The 14,066-nt window shown below is 36.2% G+C and overlaps 1 protein-coding gene across 1 annotated transcript in view; it reads right to left on the minus strand.

The window, feature by feature from the left end:
• The window catches only part of EYS (eyes shut homolog), a 643,894-nt gene that overhangs the window by 526,588 nt on the left and 103,240 nt on the right, over nt 1-14,066 (minus strand). Inside the window, exon 4 of the mRNA XM_042889745.1 lies at nt 9,835-9,939. Coding sequence (XP_042745679.1) covers nt 9,835-9,939 — 105 coding nt within the window. The remainder of the gene's footprint in view (nt 1-9,834; nt 9,940-14,066) is intronic.

The following is a 14,066-nucleotide window of genomic DNA, read 5'->3' on the forward strand; positions in this document are numbered from 1 at the left end:
AGTTGATTCACTGGTTTACCTGTCTGAATTATAAACCTTAGTTTCCTGTTTTTTCTTTTTCTTTTTTTTTTTTTTCTCATTGTTAGAGGTGATCTGACTTCCCATTACCTGTATATGCATTAAATCAGCAAGAGACACTTACATGGCAACATATTGATTACTGTATCAGATGATGGAAAAAATGCAGAGACATCAAATATAAGAGCCATCAAATGAAAAAATAGGTATCTCTTGAGGATCAAATCTTTTAAAGAAGAGTATAAACTTGTGAATTTTGCAACATAGCTATAAAGGTTTGAACAATGTCTTTAAAGCAACAGCTTAATAGAGAACATACATTTCCATTCCATTCTGCTACTGTGTGTATAGTAGTTTTGGAAATGACTAGACTCAAGCTGAGGGCTATCATGGTTGTATAACCACGATGTTATAATTGCAATATAATCAAAAGAGTAAGGCAAAAGCAAACAAGGATCGCAAAAGAGAATAAGTAGAAGAGCTTACCCTTGGGTTGAGCTCACTAGAAGATACCAAAAGAGGAGGATCTCCAGAAGAGATCCTTCCCCTGTGGTAGCCAGCTCTTAAATAGGTCCAGGAGGGGTGGAGCCTGGCTCCACCCCTTCCGGCAGCACAGGTGAATTGCCTTCACCTGTGCTCCTCTGGCTGACTCAAGGCTCACCTCAGGTGATTAATCAGAGGTTCAGGCCGTGACTCAGCAGTTCCCATACAATGGTGATACTTCTTCACCTGGATGATTGGTTATGAGTTATTAAAATACCTCTTAAAAGATGTTTTGTCTGCTTTTGTTAAGAGTAACTCAATGTTTTGAAATAAATAATGTTGTTTCTACTAGAAAAAAATGTCAACATTTTAAGTTATCTCTGTTAGGGTTGTAGGATAGAACAGACAGTACAAATGAGCTGCTAATCAATAGGGAAAATAGAGCTTTTATTTTTAGCTTCCTAACTGACAGCACATTTTTTGGGAAAAAAAAAAAAAAATGGAAGAAGCCAAAAAAAATTTTTTTTGTTCTGCTGCAAGAAGTTTTCACTTATCTCTGTTGTAAAGCACTATACAGATAAAGATAGGAACACAGAATAACATTAAAATTGTAAAAGAATGTTAGGCTAAAGGCTAAAAGGCTGTTAGACCGAATAAGTTCAGCTTGTTCTACAACAGTAGAAAATTTGCCATCTCCATCATACTTTCTCTTCCTTCATCACAGCCTCCCTCACAACCAAACCATAGTAAAAGACTTCTTTGTGAACTTTGCAAAGTATGCTGCTCTTCTCATTTACCCTTTCTTAGCTTTCCACTTCAGTGCTTTCAACTTCTATGTTTTTCCTTCCCCTACACTTGGCTTCATGTTTCTTCACACTCCCTAAAGTGTGCTGGCATACAGTAGCGATTTGCATTCCTTGGTTTCCTTATTCTTTTCTTCCTTTCTTACCTATTGAAGAAATTGTCTGTAGCTAAAAGTTGTATCTATTGCAAGGAATGTTAACAATTATCTTGTTTTATCTCTTTTTAACTTAGAAAAAGAAATATATTTCAGTCTTAGTAAAAAGAGGTCACCAATTTATCTATGGGAGAGTAACAATGAAATATCAACTATGTAGAAACTGCAGAGCTTTGTCTGTCATACATCTACATCAACTTCTTAAACAAATTATATAAAAATTATACATTCAAAAAATTAAAATTTTACTTTGCTTCTAGGAACAATATAAACTAACAGAAGGCACAGGTACCATTGCATTATGGAATATGATGAACACTTTGAACACAGTGTGTCTATGCAATTACATGACTGCTGCAGAAATCACCTGCTGCATTTCTTTAAAAGCATTTTGTTCAAATAACTCTGCAGCGCAGATTTATCTTCACATTAGAATTATATATGAGGGCTTGTATAACACTGTAAAACATGTATGACAACTGAAAACAAGAGTATAACAATTTCAAATCTGAAAAATTAAAACTGAATATACTGTAATCCTATTCTTATAGTGAAAATCATGAAAATGCTGAGAAATATGTACATTAAATATGATTCACAGGTCTTATATATACTACATTATTTTAAATGCCCACCCATTACATGGCTTAAAAGCAAAATAACGTTGCATTACAAAATTGTTTAAATACCTTTTATATTTGAAAACATAAACTGTGGTTGTCTTTTCACTGCCTCGACATTTATAGCTTTTTTTATTTGTTAGCAGCAGGCAACAATTTCAGTGTAGTTCCCTATAAAAGAACAGGCCTGAACTAAAGACAAGGTCTGCTCTAAAAGTAATGCCTCTTATTTTAATGTTGGTCCACAGCATCAGTGGTGGATGTTGGTGGTACAGCACTAAGGGGTGAACCTTGCCATTAATATTCCATTACATTTTGTTGCTGTGTGACAGACAGCAGCAGAGGGGCAGTCTGACATAGAAGTGCACATGAAGCAAAAGTGCATAATTCTTCAAATAGAAAAAACTGTAACCAGTGATGTTCATCGATGCTTGCTGAACATTTATGGAAAGCAAACAGCAGATGTGAGGGCAGTGTATTGCAGCAGAGGCAACAGTAACAGTGGGTCACATTCACTGGTGCAGATTTTTACAGGCATGAAATGTTAAAACTCCAGGCGCCTATTCATTAATAGTGACAACACATAGCTAATGCTGACCACTGTGCTGAAGAAGTGTCTTGTAGCTGAGCACATACACTATCAAGTAGTGGTTTTGTGCTTTTTCTATCTGTTCCAGTTTCCTCTTATTTATTTCCATGGCATTGCTTTTTGGAGCTATTAATGTACATAAGTAAGAAAAAAAAATGATGGGATGAGGTGAGAACTGTATGGACTAAAACAGTATAATAGGAATATTATACTTAACAGTATAGAGGAAGGATAAAGACAGTTAATGAGTGAAGAAAAAGTGGAAAATAAATTAAGTGATGCAAAGGCATTCCAGTCAGCACTCAGCACCAGCAGACCTAGCCAGTCAAGAGCTACTTGTACAAACTATATCCACTCCAGATCATGTGGTATGCAATACCCTTTTGGCCAATTGAGGTCAACTCTTCAGGCTGCATCCCCTTCCTGTGCACTCCACACCTGCTCACTGGCAGGGCAGTGCAAGAAACTGAGAAGTTCTTAGCTTAGTGCTAGCACTCAGCAATAGGAAAAACAAGTCTGTGTTATTCACGCTGTTTTGGTCACAGATCTAAAACACAGATCCACTTGGGGCTGCTGTGAAGAAAGTTAATTTTCTCCAACCAGTTTGAACACAAAGCCAATCAATTCTTTGCTTGAGAGGAATAGCCATTAATGACTCATGCTTTTGTAGTCTTTCTTTGGAGGGTGTTTCTTTGACAAGGAGGAGGTTACAAGTTTTTGAAGTTATTTTTGCTTAATTCTAAAATAGTCTTTTACTTAAAGAAGTAATAACAGAGAAAGAGGAATAAGATGTAGAAGGTAAACATAAGTACTTTTTTCACATTTTCAGGATTCTAGCCTGTTGTACAGCAGGTATGGTGGTTCTGTGAAGGAAGGATGGGTTAAACATTTGCACTTCTAGATTTTATCCTAGATCCTCAAATGAGACAATGTTACTTACCCTGATTATCATCCTTGATCTGTCAGTTTCTAAGTTTAAGGCTAGCACCAATCAGCGTTCATTTGTATTACCATGATTAGTTTTGTCTGACATTTCTGCTGAGACATGCAGGAAGTGATAGCAATGTCCAAGTTTCATGAGGACATGATTTATTCAACAAGTTTAATATAACTTCTTAGAAAGCTGAAATAAAACACACTTATTCATATCATGCTTAAACAGCATGATAGTTAAGGTAGGTGTTACAAGGGAAAGAGAAATGACAGGTTAACCATTACACCACAGAGTGAAAAAGCAAAGAATGGACGTGTACAATTATGTTTTTGTAGCCCTTCTTTCACAAACACTTCAAAATATTTACAAGTTTTATTCTTCTATTGGGTACAGCTGGCAAGGTTTTGGTAGTCAGAAGGGGGTGCAGGGTCAACCTCTCTGAGCACAACCCAGCACTGCCCAATGTCATAACAGAAGCATCTCCAGCTGCTCCAAGAGGGACCCAACACTGCCAGAGCAGAGTCATGAGCAATGCTTGGAGAGCACATTTATGGTAGGGAAAAAATACTGTGCAACTGCAGCTGGGAGAGTGGAGTGAGATATGTGAGAGAAGCAGCCCTGCAGGAACAGAGGTAAGTGCAGAAGGAGGGCAGGAAGTGCTGCAGACACAGAGCAAAAGCTCCATGCAGCCCAGAAGAGGCCCATGGGCACCACATGGAGCAGAGCTCCACATGCAGTAATAGAGGAGCCTAAAGTCGAGCAGCGAATGAAGTCTGAAGGCCACAGCCCATGGATACCCCTGCAGGAGCAGCCTGGGCCAGAGTTACAGCCTGAGGAGACCAGCCTGCAGTGGGACAGGAGGGCTGGGGGAGCTACTGCTGCCTGTGGGGACAGTGCTGGAGCCCCACGGCATGGAGCCACATTGGGGACATTTTGTCAGAGCTACAGCCTGAGGGACTGCATCCCACAGGAGGGACCACAAAGGAACAGCATAGATAGACTGCAACCCCCTTTCCCTTTCCTCTGCACCACTCTGGGGGAAGAGAATGAAGCATTTTTATTTTACTTGTACTTCTCAGTGCTCTAGCTTGCTAGCAGTAAGTAATAAATTATATTAGTCTCCTTTATTCCGAGTCCATCTTTTCTATTTGACATTAACTGATGATTGATCCCCATGTCCTTATCTCAACCCACGAGCCCTTTTCTCATTCTTCCCCTGTTCTGTTGAAGAAGGGGGAGTATGAGGATGTTATTGTGTTGGTGAGCTGCCCATCAATGTCAAACCTCCACAATTCTTCATAAAAGATGACTCACTGTCATAGTCAGTGCTACCTTTAAAATAATCCTTGTCTTCTCCTAGGCTTTTTGTGTCTAAAATATTATATGCAAGGTAACAAATAAGTGACCTTTAGTTTGGTAAAATCTTCCGTGAAAAAGTGGAATAAACAGTCAGATCTCCTACAGTATCAATTTCTCAGTGAGGAATACCATTATTACAAAACAAAACAGCAAACCGTATCAAGATTCTTAGAAATGCAAAGGAATTCTCCTGTGCAGCCTACTGCAGGGAACCTGCTTTCGCAAGGGTTTGGACTAGATCACCTCCAGAGCTCCCTTCCAACCCCTATGACTCCGTGAATTTCCAGAGTAAGAATATACATGAACGTTCACAAATATCAGAGAAGAGAATCACAAGGGAAGCCCAGCTGCACTTCTCTGGCAGCTATGATCATCAGCATGTCAGCCTTCTTCCCAGAGGGAGGGGCAGACACTGCTATCTCCTGGATGTAGCTACCCACATAAGTTTCAGTATAAAGGCTCAGCAAAGAGAAGTATCACGATAACTCAGTGTATTAACCACTGCTTCCCTAAGATACTGAGTACAGCTGCTTTTCTCTATATGAATACACACAGCATTATCCGTTATTGATAAACTGCTAAATAGCATTTCTACAGCCAGCAGGACATGCCTGCTTAGAAAGAACGCTTTCACAGTATAAATAAGGATATTAGATATATAAATGGAAAAGAAAAAGATTTTCATAATGTATAAGTAAATTGCAACTGATAAGAAACTGATAAAAACGTAAACTACTCACCAAGAGAATTACTACCTTAAATTGAGAAATGGTTCCACATAAGAAGGATTAGACTCTGCTCACAAAGAAGCAAAATTGCTTCTGAGAAGCTCTTGGCAATACCAGGCAAAGTACTCACAGGTAGGCTGATAGTCATATACAAAACTCACTCAACCCACAGTGGGAATTTTTGGCTATACAGCACTCCTTGTTAGGAAGCAGCCTAAATCCAAGAAGCATCCTCTCCTCAGTGGCTGGTCTGTATATGAGCCCAGGGTGCCTCCACTCCTTCTGGTCATGTGGAGAGCACAGGTGCAAACTACCTGCGCTCCCTAGGCCAGCGGCATCCCTTCCCCAGGTGCTCAATCACCAGTTCAAGCCATGACCTAACAGGTCCCCTACAGACTCCCCTACAGATCAGGCAACTTTGAAATTAAAGCAAAAAAGTCATCGCTATAAATTTTATGTTAAAGATGATTGTGTAGTAGCAGTGTGAAGGACTCAATGATTTCTATTTCCCATCTGTTACCTCAATGAGTCACTTCATTTTTTACAGTCATAAGATACAAAAGTTTTCCTGAAGTTTTTCCAGGAGTAAAAACTTTTAAATATAAATTAAAAAAAAACTTTCAAATATAAATAAACTTTTACTCCATAATAACAGTTGCCAGAAAGGTTTGAAGGGAAGTACAGTCTTATTTCATGGTACAGTAATCTTTAGAACAGGAAAGCTCCCAATAAAGAATTTAATTAATGATTTTTCTCTGTATGAGTTCTCTTAATCAAAACTATACTTCCTTGATTCAACATGCTAAACTGAACAAAAATTTATTTTAGGTTGAATCTAACAGCCCAAGTACCACAACTGACTGGATTTTCTGTTTCAAAATCAGTCTTCTCTAATAATCATGCTAATCATGTACTAATACCACCGGGGGAAAAAATATATATATATATGCATTTAGTTATCTTTAGAAGGGATGATCATAGAATGATTTGGGTTGGAAAGAACCCTTTATGATCATCTAGTTCCAACCCCCTGCTATAGGTACGGACACCTTTCACTAGACCAGGAACAGTACTTCTCTAGTTTTCTATTTCAAGGTAAGATTTCTGCATGACAATTAATATTTTAATCAGTTTTGCTACACTACTGTACTATGTTTCTAGTTTGTCTTTTTTTTTTTTTTTTTTTCAAAATTCTGTATAGATGTGAAACGATTTCCTAACAAAATATTAAATTAATACGTGGGGGAAAAGTGACATTTGAGAAGTTTTAAAATATTCATGTAAATTCTGGCTTTTTAGAAATATTGCATACAAACACTTCCATTTCTTCCATCTACAAAGTTGATTGATAGAAGATGACATTCTAATGAATATTAAAGAAAACTTTTGTTTTTTTTATATGGCTCAAACGCTTGCAGTCTTAAATAATGTGCATGTAGGAACAGGTAATTAAATTCAAAGTTCAACTATGAGTATTATATTTATAAAGCATTATTAGAATGGAGGAAAGATCCCTTATTCAGTAATGCACTGATAAAATATTTTGTTCTCGAAGGGACTTCTGAAGGCCATCAAGTTAAATCCTCACCATCAGCAAGTCCAAGTGTCTAGGTTTTTGGTTTTTTGTTTGTTCGTTTTTTATAGTATCTGATCAGAGTTTTCCTGTGTTCCAACTTATATCCATTACCTCTTGTCTTGCTTTGATATTGAGCTCTTGGAAGTCCTTGTACTATCACATGAGGTAGTGGTAATCCCCCTCATAGATATAGTGGGGCTGCCCCATAGATATTCCCTCAAAATTCTCTTCAGGCTGAGCAGGTCTAATTCAGGAACAAAGAGCTGTTTTGTAGACAGGGTGAAAGGGACTTCTGAAGATAGCCTAGCCCAAGCCTCCTGCTAAAGCAGGTTTCCTACAGTATGTTGCATAGGAAAGTGTCCAGGTAGGTTTTGAAAATCTCCAGAGAAGGAGAAGAATCTGCATGACACTTTGGTAACATTGTTTGTATGAAGACTGACTTGGCCTGCTTCAGCTGACACTGGAGGCTGCCTTGTAGCCCATGTTTGCATTGACTACAAAGGCCTCAAATCCTGAGCAGTTTTCAGAACTCCCCCTATGCATTTACAAAACTTTCCTATGCTCTAGCAGCTATGCTTCTTCCTACCAAGTTATAACGGCTCATCAATCACCATCTGAGCAGGTGCTCGACAGTCCCCAGTTAGCAGTAAGGTGAAGACTGTGCTCACTCCTTAAAAGGGAAACAGCTATGACATGCATAACTTTCTAGAACTTATTCTTCCATCTAAGTCACCACCTGCCAGAGAATACTCTCTGGAAATGTGGAAAAACTACTATAACAAACTACTCACATCCCTGTTAGCAGTTCAGTTTCTGTAGTAATAAACCTCACAATATGTAGTCATTACATATTATTTATCTTCTTTTATTTATAAACTGCCTCGCCTTCTTCTTTCAAATCTAGTACACATCTGCATAACTGCCTTATTAACAATCTAAATCGTTAATTTTCATCCTGAATTTTGTAGCTGTAATAACACTTCCTATAAACTATATCTAACAAGATCAAAACATAACTGGAAAATGTATGTAGTCTAAGAATTCATATTAATACTTTTTACATTACTTTAATGTTCTTTTCATGCATATGATCTCAATATTTCAGTCCTGTAGAGCAGGCAGATGCTTTCAAAGTTCTTGTTGCGTTACTGATTACAGAAAACAAAATACTCTTTGACAAAATGAGGTGTGACATTGGGTTTCTCTCATACAGAAAGAGAAGTGAAATATAGTCACAGACTTTGTGACTTGAAAAGTAAAAGTAACTGAATACAAACAATCAATCTTAAAAAAAATTAACTATTTTAATAAATTAAAACAAAAATTGCATAGCAGATACTCTGCATCCTGAAATTCTGCATGGAGATTCTAAGGTTTTAAAAGAGGTTGTATGTGTGTGCCCCTATAATGCACACGTTTACTTACCTCTATATGAAAGCTATTTTTTATGCATATATTGATGTTATTTTTATGTATGTATGCTGTGATTTAGTAACAGTACTGGCTGTGATTGCTATTCCTACATTTCAAACTTAATACGTTTCAAGCAATTTAGACATTAGATGAAATGACTTGTATTTGATTCTTAAATCTCTTATATAAAAACCTTATAATTTTTATATAGATGTAATAATTTTAACCACTTTTTTTTCTATCCAATATAAGGAAATATTTCTATTCAAAAATAAGCTTGATCCTCTAATTACTACGTTGCTGACTTGACACAACGGAACAAAGTTTAATCCAAGAGCCCTAACACTATGAAAGAACTGCAACTGAAAAAGCACTATGTTTTCTTATTTTAGTTACTTCTTTCCAATCACACAATAATTAGTTGACCCTCAAGTAAGAAAGCAGAAAGAAATATAAATAATCGGATATCATACAATCATCACATTTAAATGAGCTGGTTATGTTATCATTACAGTCCTGTGTATAGAAGTTGGTCTATAGCATCAGTCTAGCTTTACAGAAAAACAAAAACAAAAACAAAAAAAACATGATCAAGTTATGTAAGTTCATATATTTATAGGATACTGTGTATCTGATAATAATTATCCAAGCCTTCTAAAACAGAAAAAGATGGATCTGTTATTGTTAATGGCTTCATTCCAGTTATTAATAGCTTCTCTCTTCTGTGCAGGCAATACTGATTACAATTACCTGCTATGTAAATTTTCATATGTTTCTTCAATAAGAAATTTCAAAAATCATTTCTCCAAGTAGAAAAGAAGGAAACCAGAAGGGTAAGTGGAAAATGAATTTTAGAAAAGGTCCAGAAATGTAGAATTCTTTAAAGATTCTTCAATGAATAACATTGATATTCTGAGACCATTCATTTTGCAAGGCATGACTTCTGGGATCCAAGCCATGTTTTGTAGGCAAATTCTTGTGGCATTAGCCACATAACAATTGTCAAGTACTCTTAAAGAGTGCCTGCTAAGTCCTTCTCTCTTTTCAAGCAAAATGACTTTTAAAAATTTAGTTCTCTGATCTTATGAAAAAAAACTATATTTCTTTCAGAAATACCACAGAACATTTCTCACCAAAATAACACCTGACTTCTTACCTGGCAAACAGCTGCAGTAAAATTCACCAATCAAATTGTGGCAATGGCCTCCATTTTGGCAGGGCTTGAAGGCGCATTCATCAATATCTGTAGAGCAGTTTTTGTCTGACAGAAAAGAAAATGAAACATTAAAACTATAAATCATGCTGGGTTTGGGAAAGCAGAAAAGCTACTTCACAGTACAAGTGACAACTGCATAATTTAACTTTTCCAGGTTTGAAACACTATTTTATTTCTGCTTGACAGCTTTAAAACTAGAGCTGTTCATACATCATAGCTGATAGTTAACAAATTGAATATTGTAAAGGAATAAGTATAAGCTGCATTTGCAAATATATTTTGTGTGTTCTAGCATTACATCTCAACACTGTAATTACTGAAATTATCTGCCACATTTTAAAAACTTTTTAATAGCCTCAGTAACAATAATAAGAAAAAAAATCTAATTTGCTTCCTTACTTAGTTAAATAAACCCATTCCTTAGAAACAGAAAATCTGAAACAAAAGAAAAAAAAATGTGGGAGAGCACTGAGAAGACATAAAAGAGAATATTTAGAATACAATGTAATATGTGTAACAATTGAGTTCATCAATATACCAAAGGAAATCCACAGTCTATCACGCATCCACACCTACCTGTTGGGTACTGAATATATTTACTGCAAGCTCTGGCATGCTATATAGTAATTATATTGGGATCTTTCTGATCCAAAAACAAGAGTCAACTGTAGATAACAGAACAGCTCATGTGAAAAAGAAAGAAAGATGTAGCTAGCACTGATGTAAGCAAGTGGTATTTGTTATTCTACTCACAAAGTGACGGAAGGTTACTTATGCCACTCAAATCAGATATAAAAGATAGGTAATGTCTCTCAGGAATCTAACTCTGTGGAAGAATTATCAATAAAAAGTTCATAGATTTTGAATGCATTATTGGCAACCTCTTCAATAACAGAAAAGGCAGCTTGTCGTCAGATTGTCTGAGATTTGCATCCAAGAAAAAGGGAAGATTGGTATCTGAATATTCAGAAAATAAAATGAAGAACTTGGATGAAAGTGATCTATATCCATGCAAGATGAGGGAAGAGGAGGTGAACAGCATGAGAGCAAAGGAATTCAGAAAAATCACAAGAATTGCAGAAAGCTGGTGATGTGAAACCTGCTGAGAGGCTGAACTAAAAAAAATAAATACAGAAATAAATAAATAATAATATTAAATAAAAAAAAAATTAAGGAAGTTGCTCCTTTTTTTAAGTTTATCTTTAAGTTTCTGTGGGAGAAGGACTCTGGATTTTAGGAGACCAGGTCAGCACCTTATTGGTTTCAAAAGATGAAATTCACAACTAACAGAAAATAGGTCAGGTTAACCTCAGAGATGTTAACCTAAGATAAGGATAACCTAAGAAATACAGCATAAGCGTGTAAACATAGAATCAAAACAGTGAAGACACTGAATACTATTTAATTATCATGGGATGCGCAGGGTAGCAAGATACTATAGTGTATGTATTTCAGCATTAAAGATGAAGGAAGGGTATGGTTTGCAATTCAGAGGAAAAGGATAGCTACTGATAACGATTGCCATCATGCTAAATTATTTAATGCTTCTTTTGTTTCAATCATTGCTAAAAAGGTCAGCTTCAAGTAGATCATTATCATAACTGATAACTATGATTAAAGGGCAAAACCTCAGTGATGAATGAAGAAGACAGGTTGGAGAAGATTCAGATGAGGTAGGTGTGTAGACAGGTAGGCCTGATGAACTTCATCCTTGGGTACTTTGAGAGCTGGCTGGTAAAAACTTCTTTGTGAACTTGGGAAAGATATTTAAAGTATCTAAAAACTCCAAGATGCCAGCCTTTAAAAAAGGAGAAAAGAAGGAGCAGTGAAATTAAAGATCCATTTGGGTAACTTCAGTTCCTGTAGAAAAAATGGGGAAAAAAACAACAACCTGCTTTATTTTAAGATACTAGAAATAAAACATGATTTATTCTAAATGAGCTCCATGTAAGCAAATAAATTCTATTCTACACTAGAACAATTTTTCTGGTTGATTAAAATTAAAAAGTGTACATCTTAGTTCAAATCTCAGCAATGTTTCTCCTATCTCACATGACACACTGATAACTAGACTAGATGGAAATGACAAGACAGTATTACTGAATAAGTAAAATTTGCTAGAAAGTCACATTTGTACATTAGTTATCAGCATACTTCCAAAATAGATGAAAAAATTGCTGAGATTCTGGAAGAGGTCTACCATAGAACAAGTTCCACTCAAGAATTTCAACAACAGTCTGAATGGTGGACAGTATAATAATCTACAAAAATTAAGTTGGAGGACAGGATTAGAAGTCTTCATAGATTTTAATTGGAGATAAAGTTTCTTTTATTCAATAAGAACAAGTGAAAGATATCATAATTTGTCAGATCGTAAGTTAAGTAGGAGAAAAAAATAGAATTTTGCTCCAAAATCAGATGAGATACAAAAAAGGAACCTAGCCAGTTAGACACAGAAATTAATCCTTCCATTCTTGTCTGCCCGGAATAAAGCTTCATTTGGAGCGCTTTGCATTGCTCAGTGAGCTGAATTAAATAATAGTATTAGAATTACAGAACAGCCTGAGTTGGAAAGGACACACAAGGATCATCAAGACCAACTCACGCCTTCATACGGAATAACACGAAAATTAAATCCTGTCTCTGAGCGTGTTGTCTAAACACTTTTTGAACTCCACCTGGCTCAGTGCTGTGACCACTGCTGTGTTGAGGAAATGAAGTCAAGAGGACCATTCAAAAAATGACAAAGAACTACAAAGCAGGACCTCTAAGGAAAAAAGAAAAGCAAAAAATGAATCAGGCTGTAAAGCCTAAATAAGGAAAGTTTGAATAGAAATGTGATGACAGTCATCGAATAAGAAAAGGCCTTTGCAAATGTCTTTAGTTCTCCATTTCCATAGCCAACAGAATAAGAAAAAATACATTTAAATTGCTATGAGAAAATGTCAGATTAAATGTTAAAGAACTCGTAATGCTTAGAATAATAACATACTTAATATGTTACCTGAGGAAGATAAAGAATGGTTTTGGACATCTTTAAGAGAGATGTGAGACAGACATGTCAGGAATTAGGTATAGTGGTATTTGATTTCTGTGAGATGAAGCTGGAACAGATGATATTTAGTGTTTTCTTCTAGTATTAAGATTATGTAATTAACAGGACACTACAACACTGAAGAAAATCAAAGGGCTTTTATGTTTATTGAGTTGTGAATTGAGTTGTCTTGAAATTTGGTATGCCTCATAATAGTGTAAAATAGGACAAGCATTTTAAATTGGTGGTCATGTAAGTAAGACCAAGAATCATCTACATCAAAAAGTCTGGGAAATTTAGAACCAAATAGGAAAGGTCTTAAGTTACTTGGTATATGGCAGCAGAGCTGCTGCTTGAGAGCCCTGTGCTTCTGTGCAGATCTGCATCTCCACTCTGTCACCCTATCTAAACACATTTCTGTATTCTCACTAGAGCCAAGACCAGGCATGCAGTAGTCAAGAGAAGCACAGGACACACTGCATGTAATAAAAATATCAGTGCTAACAGGGAGAAAAAGATTCTTCATAAAAACAACATATTTACAGAGTTGCAAATACACATGAATAAGGGGCAGTACAGCTTTTGACACTCTTAGCCTGTAGCTGTCCAGCAAGTTTTTGCCTTTCAGCTGAAAAAATCATAACAAGATCAATGAGCCACTTCATGGTTCTCTGATGTTCATTTTCTGCAGGTGTAAAACTTTTGCTCTATTAGTTCAATAGTGATTCTGAAAAGCACTGCATTTCCACTCTCACTTCCTTTCCTGAACACGGCAAATTTCTGCTACAGGAGAGCAAACAAGCATATGCTGATGGAAATTTTGTGACAGACTTAAATACTTTTGTTTGTTTGTTTGTTTGTTTACTAACAGTCAGTTTTTGTCAGTTACTGCTGCCAGATACAAGAAACTAAAAAGATACACAGCTGCTAAAGGTGCAACTAGCAAGCTGGAGCTGAACTGTATGTATGGAAACAGTGATAGTGATCTAGAAAGGACTGCTGAGGATGACTTCAGCCTAGGAACCCAACTGCAAAGCTACGACAAAAAATAAGAATGCTTGATGTATTCAAAAAAATGAGGAATATTTATGTTTAAAGGTAATTTTACCTATGCATACTACAAAGTTCCATACAGTTC

The sequence above is a fragment of the Lagopus leucura genome, unplaced genomic scaffold (assembly GCF_019238085.1).
Source record: "Lagopus leucura isolate 7727_CA_CO unplaced genomic scaffold, USGS_WTPT01 Super-Scaffold_73, whole genome shotgun sequence".
NCBI classification, from domain to species: Eukaryota; Metazoa; Chordata; class Aves; order Galliformes; family Phasianidae; genus Lagopus; species Lagopus leucura.